Genomic DNA, 15183 nt, shown 5'->3' with positions numbered 1-15183 from the left:
AGCTGGTTTTTTGAAAAGATCAACAAAATAGACCACTAGCCAGATTAACAAAAAAGAAAAGAGAGAATAATCAAATAGATGCAATAAAAAACGATAAAGGGGTTATCACCACAGATTCCACAGAAATACAAACCACCATCAGAGATTATTACAAACAACTCTATGCACATAAACTAGTAAACCTGGAAGAAATGGATAAATTCCTGGACACTTGCATCCTTCCAAGCCTAAACCAGGAAGAAGTCGAAACCCTGAATAGACCAATAACAAGGTCTGAAGTTGAGGCAGCAATTAAGAGCCTACCACCCAAAAAAAGCCCAGGTCCAGATGGGTTCACAGCTGGTTCTACCAGACATACAAAGAGGAGCTGGTACCATTCCTTCTGAAACTATTCCAAACAATTGAAAAAGAGGGAATCCTTCCCAAATCATTTTATAAGACCAACATCATCCTGATACCAAAACCCAGCAGAGACTCAGCAAGAAAAGAAAACTTGAGGCCAATATCCGTGATGAGCATAGATGCAAAAATCTTCAATAAAATACTGGCAAACCGATTGCAACAGCACATCAAAAAGCTTATCCACCATGATCAAGTAGGCTTCATCCTGGGGATGCAAGGCTGGTTCAATATATACAAGTCTGTAAATGTAATTCACTATATGAACAGAACCAAAGACAAAAACCACATGATTATCTCAATAGATGCAGAGAAGGCCTTTGACAAAATTCAACAGCCCTTTATGCTAAAAACCCTCAATAAACGTAGTATTGATGGAATTAATCCCAAAATAATAAAAGCTATTTACGACAAACCCACAGCCAATATCATACTGAATGGGCAAAAACTGGAAGCATTCCCTTTGAAATCTGGCACTAGACAAGGATGCCCTCTCTCACCACTCCTATTCAATATAGTACTGGAAGTTCTAGCCAGAGCAGTCAGGCAAGAAAAAGAAATAAAGGGTATTCAGTTAGGAAAGGAGGAAGTCAAACTGTCTCTATTTGCAGATGTCATGATTGTATATTTAGAAGACCCCATGGTCTCAGCCCAAAATCTCCTGAAACTGATAAGCAACTTCAGAAAAGTCTCAGGATACAAAATCAATGTGCAAAAATCACAAATATTCCTATACACCAGTAACAGACTTAAAGAGAGCCAAATCAAGAACGAACTGCCATTCACAGTTGCTACAAAGAGAATAAAATACCTAGGAATACAACTAAAAAAGAATGCAAAGGACCTCTTCAAGGAGAACTACAAACCACTGCTCAACGAAATAAGAGAGGACGCAAACAGATGGAGAAACATTCCATGCTCATGGTTAGGAAGAATCAGTATCATGACAATGGCCATACTGCCCAAAGTAATTTACAGATTCAACGCTATCCCCATCAAGCTACCAATGACCTTCTTCACAGAACTGGAAAAAACCACCTTAAACTTCATATAGAACCAAAAGAGAGCCCACATAGCCAAGTCAATTCTAAGCAAAAAGAACAAAACTGGAGGCATCACACTACCTGACTTCAAACTATACTACAAGGCTACAGTAATCAAAACAGCATGGTACTGGTACCAAAACAGAGATATAGACCAATGGAACAGAACAGAGGCCTCAGAGGCAATGCCACACATCTACAACCATCTGGTCTTTGACAAACTTGATAAAATCATGCAATGGGGAAAGGATTCCCTGTTTAATAAATGGTGTTGGGAAAACTGGCTAGCCGTGTGCAGAAAGCAGAAACTGGACCCCTTCCTGACACCTTACACTAAAATTAACCCCAGATGGATTAAAGACTTAAACATAAGACCTAACACCATAAAAACCCTAGAAGGAAATCTAGGCAAAACCATTCAGGACATAGGCATAGGCAAGGACTTCATGACTGAAACACCAAAAGCATTGACAATAAAAGCCAAAATGAACAAATGTGACCTAATCAAACTCCACAGCTTCTGCACAGCAAAAGAAACAGTCATTAGAGTCAATCGGCAACCAACAGAATGGGAAAAAAGTTTTGCAATCTACCCATCTGACAAAGGGCTAATATCCAGAATCTACAAAGAACTAAAACAGATTTACAAGAAAAAAACAAGCCCATTCAAAAGTGGGAGAAGGATATGAACAGACACTTTATAAAAGAAGACATATATGAGGCCAACAAACATATGAAAAAATTCTCATCGTCACTGGTTGTTAGAGAAATGAAAATCAAAACTACATTGAGACACCATCTCATGCCAGTTAGAATGGCAATCATTAAAAAATCTGGAGACAACAGATGCTGGAGAGGATGTGGAGAAATAGGAACACTTTTTTTTTTTTTAATTGCTCACACAATTTTAATTGCAAGATATATAATTTCCAATATATACCATTCAATTACACACTATTTTCATGTGCTGGAATGAGACCTGGGAGTATTTTGCTTATGACTTTCCTGTCCTCTTAAACTAGCTTTTGCAGTTAACAATGTGGAGAATTCAGCACAAAAGGCCGCCTTAGCCTTTCTTTTCTTTGTAATTGCTACTTATCCCTTGAAAGTTCCCTTTGCAGCCGTATGCATTTCCAGGTCGCTCTCCCTGTGGAAGGCTGCGTTTTCCAAGCGGCAGGAGACTTTACTTCTCACTCTACACTACTCCAGCCTTGGCTAGCTCTCTTGAATTGTGGTTTCCATCCTCTGACTTCTTTTTCTTCTGTGCCTTTCGCTCTATGTTAATCTGAACAATCTCTTCACTTTTGTCTGTGATATATTTTAGCAGTGAATTACTCCTCCTGGCTAAGAGCTTCACATCTTCAGTGTTAATTGTGGTTCTTCTTGCATGTCTTTCAAACATTTCAAGGTCTTTGGCAAAATTTTCACACTGTCGAAAAGTCAGCTCCGAAATGGCCGCAATGGTTTCTTTGCTGAACTGCATCTCTTTGTGCAAGGCAACTTCCTCTCAAAGACAACCCACAGTGTAGTGAACTGCTGCCTTTAGCCTCTGTTGGTAAGAAAATCGTTGCTGCTCCTCAGCCTCTGCCTCCTCTTCCATCTCTGCGGGCCGACCCTGGGCAAACGCGCGAGGGCTGAGAGCGGCGGTGGTATGCTGCGGGGTCGGATTTTCCCGCCGCGAAGCAGGCGACGGGCCGCGCAAGGGGACAAAGTACGCAGCCAGGAACACTTTTACACTGTTGGTGGGAGTGTAAATTAGTTCAGCCATTGTGGAAAACGGTGTGGCCATTCCTCAAGGACCTAGAAATAGAAATTCCATTTGACCCAGCAATCCCATTACTGGGTATATACCCAAAGGATTATGAATCATTCTATTATAAGGACACACACACACGAATGTTCACTGCGGCACTGTTTACAATAGCAAAGACTTGGAACCAACCCAAATGCCCATCGATGATAGACTGGACAGGGAAAATGTGGCACATATACACCATGGAATACTATGCAGCCATAAAAAACAATGAGTTTGTGTCCTTTGTAGGGACATGGATGAACCTGGAAACCGTCATTCTCAGCAAACTGACAGAAGAACAGAAAAGCAAATACCGCATGTTCTCACTCATAGGCGGGTGTTGAACAATGAGAACATATGGATACAGGGAGGGGAGCATCACACACTAGGGTCTGTGGGGGAGATCTAGGGGAGGAACAGTGGGGGGTGGGGAGTTGGGGCAGGATAACATGGGGAGAAATGCCAGATATAGGTGAAGGGGAGGAAGGCAGCAAACCACACTGCCATGTGTGTACCTATGCAACAGTCTTGCATGTTCTTCACATGTACCCAAAACCTAAAATGCAATTAAAATAAAATCAGGAGAGAGAGATAGCAGTCATCTTCCAAAACAGGCCAGTTTCAATCTTTAATTGGCCTGATACAAAAAAAAAAGAAAAGAAAAAAAGAGTCAGGCATGGTGGTACATGCCTGTTGTCTCAGCTACTTGGGAGGCCGAAGTGGAAGGATTACTTGAGCCCAGGAATTGGAGGCTGCAGCAGGCTATGATCATGCTACTATACTCCAGCCTGTGTGACACAGTGAGACCCTGTCTTTTAAAAAAAAAAAAAAAAAAAAAAAAAGGTTGTGTACCAAATGGTCAGTGAAATGAAAAGCTAGTTTTTTAAAAAGATAAACAAAATCAATAAACCTTTGTTTTCCCCCTTTAATTTTAGGTTCGGGGTACATATGCAGGATGTGCAGATTACATAGGTAAACTTGTGTCATGGAGCGTTTGGTACAGATTATTTCATCACACATGTATTAAGCTTAGTACCCATTAATTATTTTTCCTGATTCTCTCTCTCCTCCCACCCTCCACCCTGCGGTAGGCCCCAGTATGTGTTGTTCCCTTCTGTATCCATGTGTTCTCATCATTTAGCTCCCACTTACAAATAAGAACATGTAGTATTTGATTTTCTGTTCCTACATTAGTTTGCTAAGGGTAGTGGCCTCTAGCTCCATTCATGTTGCTGCAAAGGACAGATTCTCATCCTTTGTTAATGACTGCATAGTATTCTGTGGTGTATATGTAACACATTTTCTATATCCAGTCTATCATTGATGGTCATTTAGGTTGATTACATGGCTTTGCTATAGTGAATAGTGCTGCAATGAACATAAGCAGGCTTATGTCTTTATAATAGAACAATTTATATTCCTTTGAGTATATTATACTCGGTAATGGGATTGCTGGGTAAAATGGTTTTTCTGTCTCTTGGTCTTTGAGGAATTGCCACTGTGTCTTCTACAATGGTTGAACTAATTTACACTCCCACCAACAGTCTAAAAGTTCCTTTTTCTCTACAACCTTGCCAGCATTTGTTGTTTTCCAGTTTTTTATTAGTAGCCATTCTTACTGGTGTGAGATGGTATCTCATTGTGGTTTTGATTTGCATTTCTGAAATGATCAATGATGTTGAGCTTTTTTCATATGATTGCTGGCTGTATATGTGTCTTATTTTCAGAAGTGTCTGTTCATGTCCTTTGCTGATTTTTTAATGGGATTGTTTCTTTCTTGTAAATTTGTTTAAGTTCCTTATAGATGCTGAGTGTTAGACTTTTGTCAGATGCTTAGTTTTCAAAAATTTTTTCTCAGTTTATTTTGTTGTGCAGAAGCTCTGAAGTTTAATTAGATCTCATTTGTCAGTTTTTGCTTTGTTGCAATTGCTTTTGGCATTTTCATCATGAAATCTTTGCCTGTGCCTATGTCCTGAATGGTATTGCCTAGGTTTTATTCTAAGGTTTTTATAGTTTTGGGTTTTACATTAAGTCTTTAGTCCAGTTGAGTTGACTTTTGTATATGGTGTAAGGAATGGGTCTAGTTTCAGTTTTCTGCATATGGCTAGCCAGTTATCCCAGCACCATTTATTAAATAGGGAATCTTTTCCTCATTGCTTTTTGTCAGGTTTGTTGAAGATCAGATGGTTTTAGATGTGCAGTCTTATTTCTGGGTTCTCTGTTCTGGTTCATTGGTCTGTGTGTCTGTTCTTGTACCAGTACCATGCTGTTTGGTTGATGTAGCTCTATAGTATAGTTTGAAGTTGGGTAGTGTGATGCCTCTAGCTTTGTTCTTTTTGCTTAGGATTGTCTTGGCTATTCAGGCTCTTTTTTGGTTCCGTATGAATTTTAAAATAGTTTTTTCTGGTTCAGCTAAGAATATCAATGGTAGTTTAATGGGAATAGCATTGAATCTATAAATTGCTTAGGGCAGGCTAGGCACCTGACTCACCTGTAATCCCAGCACTTTGAGAGGCCAAGGCAGGCAGATCACCTGAGGTCAGGAGTTCCAGATCAGCCTGGCCAACATGGTAAAACCGTGTCTCTATTAAAAATACAAGAATTAGCCAGGTGTGTTGGTGCATACCTGTAGTCCCAGCTACTTGGGAGGCTGAGGCAGGAGAATCTTGAACCCAGGAAGTGCAGGTTGCAACGAGCTGAGATTGCACCCACTGCACTACAGCCTGGGCAACAGAATGAGACTCCTTCTCAAATAAATAAATAGCTTAGGGCAGTATGGCCATTTTTATGATATTGATTCTTCCTATCCATGAGCACAGAATGTTTTTTCATTTGTTTGTATCTTCTCTAATTTATTTGGGCAGTGATTTGTAGTTCTCCTTTTAGAGGTCCTTTGCTACCCTTGTTAGCTGTATTTCTAGATATTTTATTTTTTGTGTGTCAGTTGTGAAAGGGAGTTTATTTGTGATTTGACTCTTGACTTCACTGTTGAAAATCAACAAACCTTTAGCCAGACTAGTGAGGAAAAAAACAAGAGAATAACCAAATGAATAAAATCAGAAATGAAAAAGGAGACATTACAACCAATACCACAGAAATTCAAAGGATCGTTAGCGGCCACTGAGAACAACATATGCCAATAAATTGGAAAACCCAGAAGAAATGGATAAATTGGGCTGGGCACAGTGGCTCACACCTGTAATTGCAGCACTTTGGGAGGCCAAGGTAGGTGGATCACTTGAGACTAGAAATTCGAGGTCAACCTGGCCAACATGGCAAAACCTTGTTTTGTATTTTTGTAAAAATACAAAAAGTATCCGAGTGTAGTAGCACACACTTGAAATCCCAGCTGCTCGGGAGGCTAAGGTGTGAGAATCATTTGAACCTGGGAGGCAGAGGTCCAGTAAGCCAAGATTGCACCACTGCACTTCATCCTGGGCAACAGAGCGAGACTCTGTCAAAAAAAAAAAAAAAGAAAAGGATAAATTCCTAGATGCATGCAACCTACCTTTATGATTTAGATTTGTGTCCCATTCAAATCTCGTCAAATGATAATAAGCCCTAATGTTGGAGGAGGGGCTGGTGGGAGGTAATTGGATCATGGGGGTGAACTTCCCCTTGCCATTCTCGTGGTAGTGAGTGAGTTCTCATGACATCTGGTTGTTTAAAAGTGTGTAGCACCTCCCCCTTCTCTCTCTTCTTCCTCTTCCCCTTCTGCCATGATTGTAAGTTTCCTGAAGGCTCCCCAGCTATGCTTCCTGTACAGCCTGCAAGAACCATGAGTCAGTTAAACCTCTTTTCTTTATACATTACCCAGTCTCAGGTTGTTCATTATACCAATGTGAGAAAGGACTAATACACCTACCAAGAGTGAGCCATAAAGAAATTCAAAACCTGAAGAGACAAAAAAACAAGTAACAAGATCAAAGCTGTCATAGAAAGTCTCTCAGCAAGGAAAAGCCTGGGACTGGGTGGTTTTGCTGCTGAATTTTACCATACACTTAAAGGAGAACTAATACAAATTTTACTCAAACTATTCCAAAAAATGTAGGAGGAGGGAATACTTTCCAACTCATTCTCTTAAGCCAGCATTACCCTGATAACAAAACCAGACAAAGACACAGACAGACAAACAGACAGAAAGAAGAGGGGAGGAAATGGGAGGGGAGGAAAGGAGAGGAGCAAATGGGAAAGATATTCCATGTTCAAGTGAAAGATCTCTTACAATGAAAACTATAAAACATTGATGAAAGAATTTGGGAGGCTGAAGCAGGAAAATCACTTGAGAAAGGAAGGAAGGAAGGAAAGAATTGAAGAGGACACAAACAAATGGAAAGATATTCCATGCTCATGGATTGGGAGAATCAATATTGTTAAAATGTTTTACTACCTAAAGCAATCTACAGATTCAGTGCAGTCTCTATCAAAATACCAGTGGCATTCGTCATGGAAATAGGAAAAACAATCCTAACATTTTTATAGAACCACAAAAGACCCAGAATAACCAAAGCTGTCCAGCTGTCCTGAACAAAAAGAAGAAAACCGGAGGAATCATACTGTGTGACTTCAAATTATACTACAAAGCTATAGTAACCAAAACAGCATGGTACTGGCATAAAAACAAATACCAATGGAACAAAACAGAGAACCTAGAATCAAATCCACCCATCTGCAATGAACTCATTTTTGACAAAGTTACCAAGAACATGTATTGGAGAAAGGACAACTCTTCAATTAATGGTGTTGGGGAAACTGGATATTCATATTCATATGCAGAAGAATTAAGACCCATATCTGTTGCCATACACAAAAATCAAATCAAAATGGATTCAAGACTCAAATCTAAGACCTCAAACTATAAAACTACCAAAAGAAAACATTGGGAAACTCTCTAAGACATAGGACTAGGCAAAGATTTCTTGAATAATACCCTGCAAGCACTGGCAACCAAAGCAAAAATGGACAGGTAAGATCACATCAAGTTAAAAAGTTTGTACACAGCAAAGAAAACAATCAACAAAGTGAAGACACAACCCACAGAACAGGAGAAAATATTTGCAAACTATTCATCTGACAAGTAATTAATAATGAGACTATATAAGGAGCTCAAACAATTCTATAGGAAAAAAATCTAATAATCCAATTTAAAAATGGGCAAAAGATCTTAAATAGACGCTTCTCAAAAGAAGACATATAAATAGCAGACAGGGCAAGGTGCAGCAGCTCACGTCTGTAATTCTAGCACTGTGGGAGGCCAAGGCGGGCAGATCGCTTGAGCCCAGGAGTTCAAGACTAACCTGGGCAACATGGTGAAACCCCACCTTTACAAAAAATACAAAAATATAGCTGGGCATGGTGGCACACGTCTATAGGAAGCTGAGGTGGAAGGATCTCTTGAGCCCAGGAGGCAGAGGCTACAGTGAGCTAAGATTGCACCATTGCATTCTATCCTGGGTAATAGAATGACACCCTGTCTCAAAAAATACTACTAATAATAGGTGGTAGACAGGCATGTGAAAAGGTACTCAACATCATTGATCATCAGAGAAATGCAAATCAAAACTACAATGAGATATTATATCACCCTAGTTCAAGTGGCTTTATCCAAAAGACAGGCAATAACACAGATGCTGGTGAGGATGTGGAGAAAAGGGAACATTGGTACACTGTTGCTGGGAATGTAAATTAGTACAACCATTATGGAAAACAGTTTGGTGGTTCCTCAACAAACTAAAAATAGAGCTACCATGTGATTCAGCAATCTCACTACTAGATATATACCCAAAAGAAAGGAAATCAATATATCAAAGAGATATCTGCACTCCCATGTTGATTGCAGGGCGATTCACAATAGCCAAGATTTGGAAGCAACCTAAGTGTCCATCAACAGATGAACAGATAAAGAAAATGCAGTATATATATATATATATATATATATATATATATGTGTGTGTGTGTGTGTGTGTGTGTGTGTGTGTGTGTGTGTATACACATATATATACACACAGTGGAGTATTATTCAGCAGTGAAAAAGAATGAGGTCCTATCATTTACAGCAATATGGATGAAACTGGAGGTCATGATGTTAAGTGAAATAAACCAGGCACAGAAAGACAAATTTCACATGTTCTCATTTATTTGTGAGAGTTAAAAATTAAAACAATTGAACTCATGGAGATAAAGAGTAGAAGGATAGTTACCAGAGTCTGGGAAGGATAGTCAGGTGTAGCGGGGAGTCAGGATGGTTAATGGGTAGAAAAATAGATAGAATGAATAAGATCTAGTATTCAGTGACACAATAGGGTTGACTACATCAACAATAGTTTATTATATGTTTTCAAATAACTAAAAAAGTATAATTAGCTTGTTTGCAACACAAAGTAAGGGTAAATCCTTGAGGTGATGGATACCCCATTTGCCTTGATGTGATTATTACACATTGTAGTCCTGTATCAAAATATCTTATGTACCCCATGAATATAAATACCTATTACATACCCACAAAAAATGAAAGTTAAAACTTTTGAATAAAAAAGGAGAGTGGGACACAAACAAGCACAGGGAGAAGACCACATGAAGATACCAGGAAAAGATGGCCAACTATAATACAACAAGAATTACTTTCAGAAGAAATCAACCCTCTCCACACTCAATCTTGGACTTCTACAAAGTCCCTTTTGCCAAATGAAGTAACATTCACAGGTTTTGGGAATTAGGACACAGACATATCTTTTGAGAATCTATCATTCAGCCCACTACAGCTGTTTGTGAAAAGAGGCAAGGCTTCTAATGTAAGTAAACATTACCTTCCCAATTAAATAAATAAAACAAACAAAAAAATTCCAACGTATAGGAAATACAGGAAACAGAATACTACAAGGATGTAATAAAAATTACATCTTGTAATTTTTTCCAAGACTGTAGGAAACTCTACAGAACAAAAACCCAGTTTCTTCAACAATTAAATTAGAAGAGGGAGGAAAAGAGAGGTAGATAAAGAAACCTGTATTTGAATAGAAGCCTAAACAGCATCGTGCAGTTGCATTGTGGGGGCTGTATTTGAATCCTGATTTGAAAAACGTTTTTGTAAAAAAAGAAGGAAATTTGAGAACTTGTTGATTTATAAGTGCTTACTGTAAATTGTAATATGGATATGTTTTCTTTTTTTTTTTTTAAGACGGGGTTTCACCATGTTGGTCAGGCTGGTCTTGAATTCCTGACCTCAGGTGATCTGCCCGCCTTGGCCTCCAAAGTGCTTGGATTACAGGCATGAGCCACCACGCCTGGCCGGATGTGTTTTCTTAAAAGAACCCTTATCTTTAAGATGTCATACTGAAATTTTTATAGATGAAATGATATGTCTGGAACTTGTTTCAGTATAATTAGGGATGGAAGAGGTAGGTGAGCTTAAAGATGAAAGAATACTAGCCACAAAGGGAGATTTTGGAAACTAGGTGATGAAGACATGAGGATACATTCTACTCTTGTCTTTACTACATATGTATTTGAAATTTTCCATAACAAAGAGTTTAAAATTGTAAAAGGTTGAAACCTCCTCCTCAAGAGAAACAAAACAAAACAAAAAGGTTAATAGTGCTTGAGGTTAGGTTTGGCAACTAGAGAGGTGATCCTCTTAGCTTTTCTGAGTGATAATTAGAGAGGCTCTAAGGGCTCTGTAATGAGCTTTCACAACTATTCTAGCTTAAAACTGTAATCCAAAAAGAGAACAGAGTGCATTTCCCTTTGAGAATATGTTTATTCAGCCAACCTTCCCAGACCATATGCTCCTAACGACTCCTCACCTCATCTCACCCCATTGGCCTGGATTAAATATCACCTTGTTTTCTCCTCATACCCTCTACACACTCCATGGTGTATTTTAATTATGTAGTCTATTTGGTTCTCCCAGTTTCCAGATTATAAATTCCTTCAAGATACTAACCTTGTTTGTTTGTCTTACTCATCTATATATCCCCCACATCCCTATGTGTAATGTTGGCCCTGGTAAACCCTCTCAATAAGTGGTTGGTCGAGTGAGGGGGAGGGAAGCAGTAGAGAACTGGGATTGCACTGGTAAACAAAATGCAATATATACCTACTACTTTCTGTATCTCCTCAATTATCCCTTTTCCCAGGACTCCTAAAGTAGAGCTACAGAGTTAATTTGAACTTTTTAAAAAAATTCTTCTGCCCATCCTCTGGCAGAGGTACTAATGGGCTATAATATACTGCAAATGAAAGATAAGTACATGGCATTCTCAGCTTAGACTGCATAAGAAGAAATACATGTGATGAAATGTTGAAAAAAAAAAAAGTAAGGGGTAAGCGATGTGGTGGCAAAATAGAAAGTGGGGTTTTTTGCCCCATCAGATGTTGATTTCCACTCTTTCCCAGGGTATGTAAATGCAGTGAATTCTTTTCAGATGTCTGTCTTTCTGTGCTATTTGTTTTGCTGCTTTCTGAGTATCAGAATTCTCTTTTTATAGAAATTCCTTTCTAGTCTGTCTTCTTGGTATGCTGTAAGATGGTAATTAGAGTGTAACCTCCTCAGGAAGGTGCTGAGAAATACTCTACAAACACTATTTGGTGCCTTGGATAGAATTATCTGGCAGTTTCCTAGTGGATGGCAATGGCCATGAAGCAGACTTTAAGAGGCCCATAAGATTTTAGAGCTGGGAGAGATGAAAATGACCAATGTACTTCCTTATCTGCTCCCTATTCTGCGTTACACAGAATAGCTTTGTGTAAAACTATCTTCTTGCCTTCTTAAAGTATTTTATATCGTCCAGTACCCAAATCTGATGTAGTTTCTAAACTATGCCTTTTCAAATTTATTTTTGAGAAAATCAGACAGATAAATAATAATCGTTGTCTAAAATGAAAAATAAAATGTGTGACATTTCTTTTTTACCACAATGTTGGATGATTTCTCATTTGTATAGAAAACAGCAGAATAAATCTTAAACTTTATAATGTAATTGAACATTTTAACCTCATTAAAGACCTAAAGATATTTTATTTTCTCTTTAGGTGGTACGGGACTACAATCTTCAGCTGTTTTTGCAAGAGAATGCTGTTTTTCACAAACCCCAGCCCTTCCAGTTCCAGCCTTGTGACAGTGATACTGTAAGGGAATTACAGATTTTCATTTTATTTGTTGTTCAGTTGTGTTTGTGCTCAAATAACAGTTATCCTTGGTATAAACAGACAGAAAAAGCTGAGTATGTTTCATCAGTTTTATAACAAAACTGTAAGAATGCAGAATGATTACGACTTTTTTTTTCCTGAATTGTGGCCAACACACCCAGTATCTTTATGCTAACAACCTTCTACCAAATGAGGTTAAGTTATAAGACAAGTTACCGAAACCTGAAAACAACTGAGGGAAGGAGGAAAAAAATTTTCAATACATTTATTTAAATGTAAATTATACTTTCCCTGAAGTTCTTTATGTTGTTCCAAAGAAATCAGTGGCTAAATTTTAATAGGCCTGGCGCAGTGGCTCTTCCCTGTAATCCCAGCACTTTGGGAGGCCGAGGTGGGTAGATCACCTGGGGTCAGGAGTTTGAGACCAACCTGGCTAACATGACTAAACCTTGTCTCTGCTAAAAATACAAAAGTTAGCCAGGCAGGGTGGTAGGCGCCTGTAATCTCAGCTACTCGGGAGGCTGGGGCAGGAGAACCACTTAAACCCAGGAGGCACAGGTTGCAGTGAGCCAAGATTGCACCACTGCACTCCAGCCCAGGTGACAGAGTGAGATTCCATCTCAAAAAAAAAAAAAATTTAACCAGAATAGAATTAATAAATGGAATAATGAATGTGGGTATGAAATATTTTGGTTGGCCCTATAAAAGATTATAGTCCTTTTATAATTCCTTTTGGATTTCTTCGACTATTAAAGTACTTACGTAAACCTCAAATTGGCAATTTTTAAAATATCTCTACCCCTCGGCCATTTTTTTTTATTGTGGCAAAATACACATAACACAAAACACCATTTTAACCATGGTTGAAGTGTGGGGTTGATTCACCGTCACTTACTACATTTCCAGTGTTGTGCACTGTCATCACTTTATAGTCCCACAACATTCATCACTTTAAAAAGAAATCCTGACTCCATTAAGCAGCCACTCTCCCCATACCCCTCACCTCAGCCCCTTGCATCATTAATCTACTTTCTGTCTGTAGATTGCAGTTGGCAATTTTTGTTTTTATTTTTACTTATTTATTATTTTATTTTTGAGACAGGGTCTCACTCTGTCGCCCAGGCTGGAATACAGTAGCATGATCTCAGCTTACTCTAACCTCCGTCTCCTAGGCTCAAGTGATCCTCCCACCTCAGCCTTCCAATTAGCTGGGACTGCAGGCACACACCACCACGTCTGGCTATTTTCTTTGTATTTTTAATAGAGATGGGGGATCTCACCATGTTACCCAGGCTGGTCTCGATCTCCTGAGTTCAAGCGACCCACCCACTTCAGCCTCCCAAAGTGCTGGGATTACAGACATGAGCCACCATGCCTGGTTCCAACTGACAGTTTTTAAAAAGCATACAGCAATTGTCCTTGAGTTTGTGGGAAATGTTTGCCATTATTTGAATTTTTAAAAAAGAACCAAAATGCTAATTTGGTATCATAAAAATGAAGTTTAACTTCTACAAAATGAGAAGGCACATGTTGTCGTTACTAGCACATTCTCTCATTGTAGACAAGCCAAAAAGAAAGTCAAATTATATTCATACATTTTGATAAATTTAGAACCAGAACCAGGGGAGTTTATGATATAGTTCTAGAGTTTAATGGTATCAGTTTAATAGAAACACATTTGCCAGAGATATCTTCATTACTTTTCTTATACTTTAAGTAGCTCTGTTAGCAGCTATATAAAGAAATGCAGGAAATCAGCATTTCCCTCTATATTACAACCTTTGCCCTTTTAGTAGTGCCTTTTTTTTTTCCATCAGCTTTTGCCAGTAACTCATTCACATTCTCCTATGATTTGACTTATTTGGAGCCTGGGAGGGATGAAGCAGAGCATTAGAAAATACAGAGTGTAGACAAGTTTGTCAAGCTTGACTTAAAGTTATGACTAATTTGAAATTATTTCATCATAGCTGTTTTCCACAGAAAAATCAGAATAACAGTGACTCTCATCTCACTTTTCCACCGCCCAACCTCAACCCAAAATCCTTTGTTTCTAAACACTGTGTTAAATGTTCTTAGGTGTTGTGTTGTTTGCCTTCAATTTCTAACTCTATGCTGTTTTTTGTCCTTGTGCAATCTTTACTGGGCAGAGTTTAAAAGCTGCCCAACTGGTGGATATTGAGCTCTCCCCTGTCAGTGCTCTGAGAATGACCATAGCTGAGGTATATGGGGTGTGGGACAAGGGCGGGAGGGATGGGCCATGTGGGTTTGCATGTTAATGAAGGGTGGGACCTGGTGTTGGGATGAAAGTTATGTATATACATATAAAAGGCCCCTGATGCATCAGCTGTGTTTTCTCTTATAAATTAAGAATTTCCTTCCCTGTTTATAGTGAAGAAATTGAGCTGCTCATTTTTCAAAAATCTTGTGTGAAGCACCTTAATTTTCTTCAGTAGGTGTGCTAGAGAGAACCTTAGAGCTAATCTTGTCTTTATAAAGGGGAAACTGTAGCCTAGTAAGGGAGACTTGTCCAAAGTAATAGAGTAAATTAATGACACGTTACTGTTGTGATTGTAATAGTAATGTTCTTTCTGCTATGCTATTCTTTCTTCTAAGAAGTGTTCAGCACTTGGGAAGCAATTTGTTTTTTCATAATGGAAAAAGATAAATTGCCTATGATTTAAAAAATCATTCCAGACCGTCAGTCATTTAAAAAGTCTTTTTTTTTTTTTTTTTTTTTTTAAGACAGGGTCTCACCCTGTCGCCCAGGCCAAAATGTAGTGGCATTATCACAGTTCACTG

At 38.7% G+C, this 15183-nt stretch overlaps 1 protein-coding gene and 1 pseudogene across 7 annotated transcripts in view; one reads left to right on the top strand and one right to left on the bottom strand.

Moving 5' to 3' along the window:
* The window catches only part of FCHSD2 (FCH and double SH3 domains 2), a 298118-nt gene that overhangs the window by 218268 nt on the left and 64667 nt on the right, over positions 1 to 15183 (top strand). For 5 of the 7 annotated variants that reach the window (XM_012456915.2, XM_012456914.2, XM_064365266.1 and 2 more), the window contains 2 exons: positions 12268 to 12363; positions 14532 to 14603. In XM_012456915.2, coding sequence (XP_012312338.1) covers positions 12268 to 12363; positions 14532 to 14603 — 168 coding nt within the window. The remainder of the gene's footprint in view (positions 1 to 12267; positions 12364 to 14531; positions 14604 to 15183) is intronic. The other 2 variants (XM_012456918.2, XM_012456916.2) reach the window with 1 other exon arrangement.
* On the bottom strand, positions 2626 to 3042 carry LOC105720401 (centromere protein S-like; annotated as a pseudogene).

Source organism: Aotus nancymaae, unplaced genomic scaffold, assembly GCF_030222135.1.
Source record: "Aotus nancymaae isolate 86718 unplaced genomic scaffold, 86718_ANA_hifiasm-v0.15.2.pri h1tg000059l, whole genome shotgun sequence".
Lineage (NCBI taxonomy): Eukaryota > Metazoa > Chordata > Mammalia > Primates > Aotidae > Aotus > Aotus nancymaae.
This window is presented reverse-complemented; position numbering and strand designations above follow the sequence as displayed.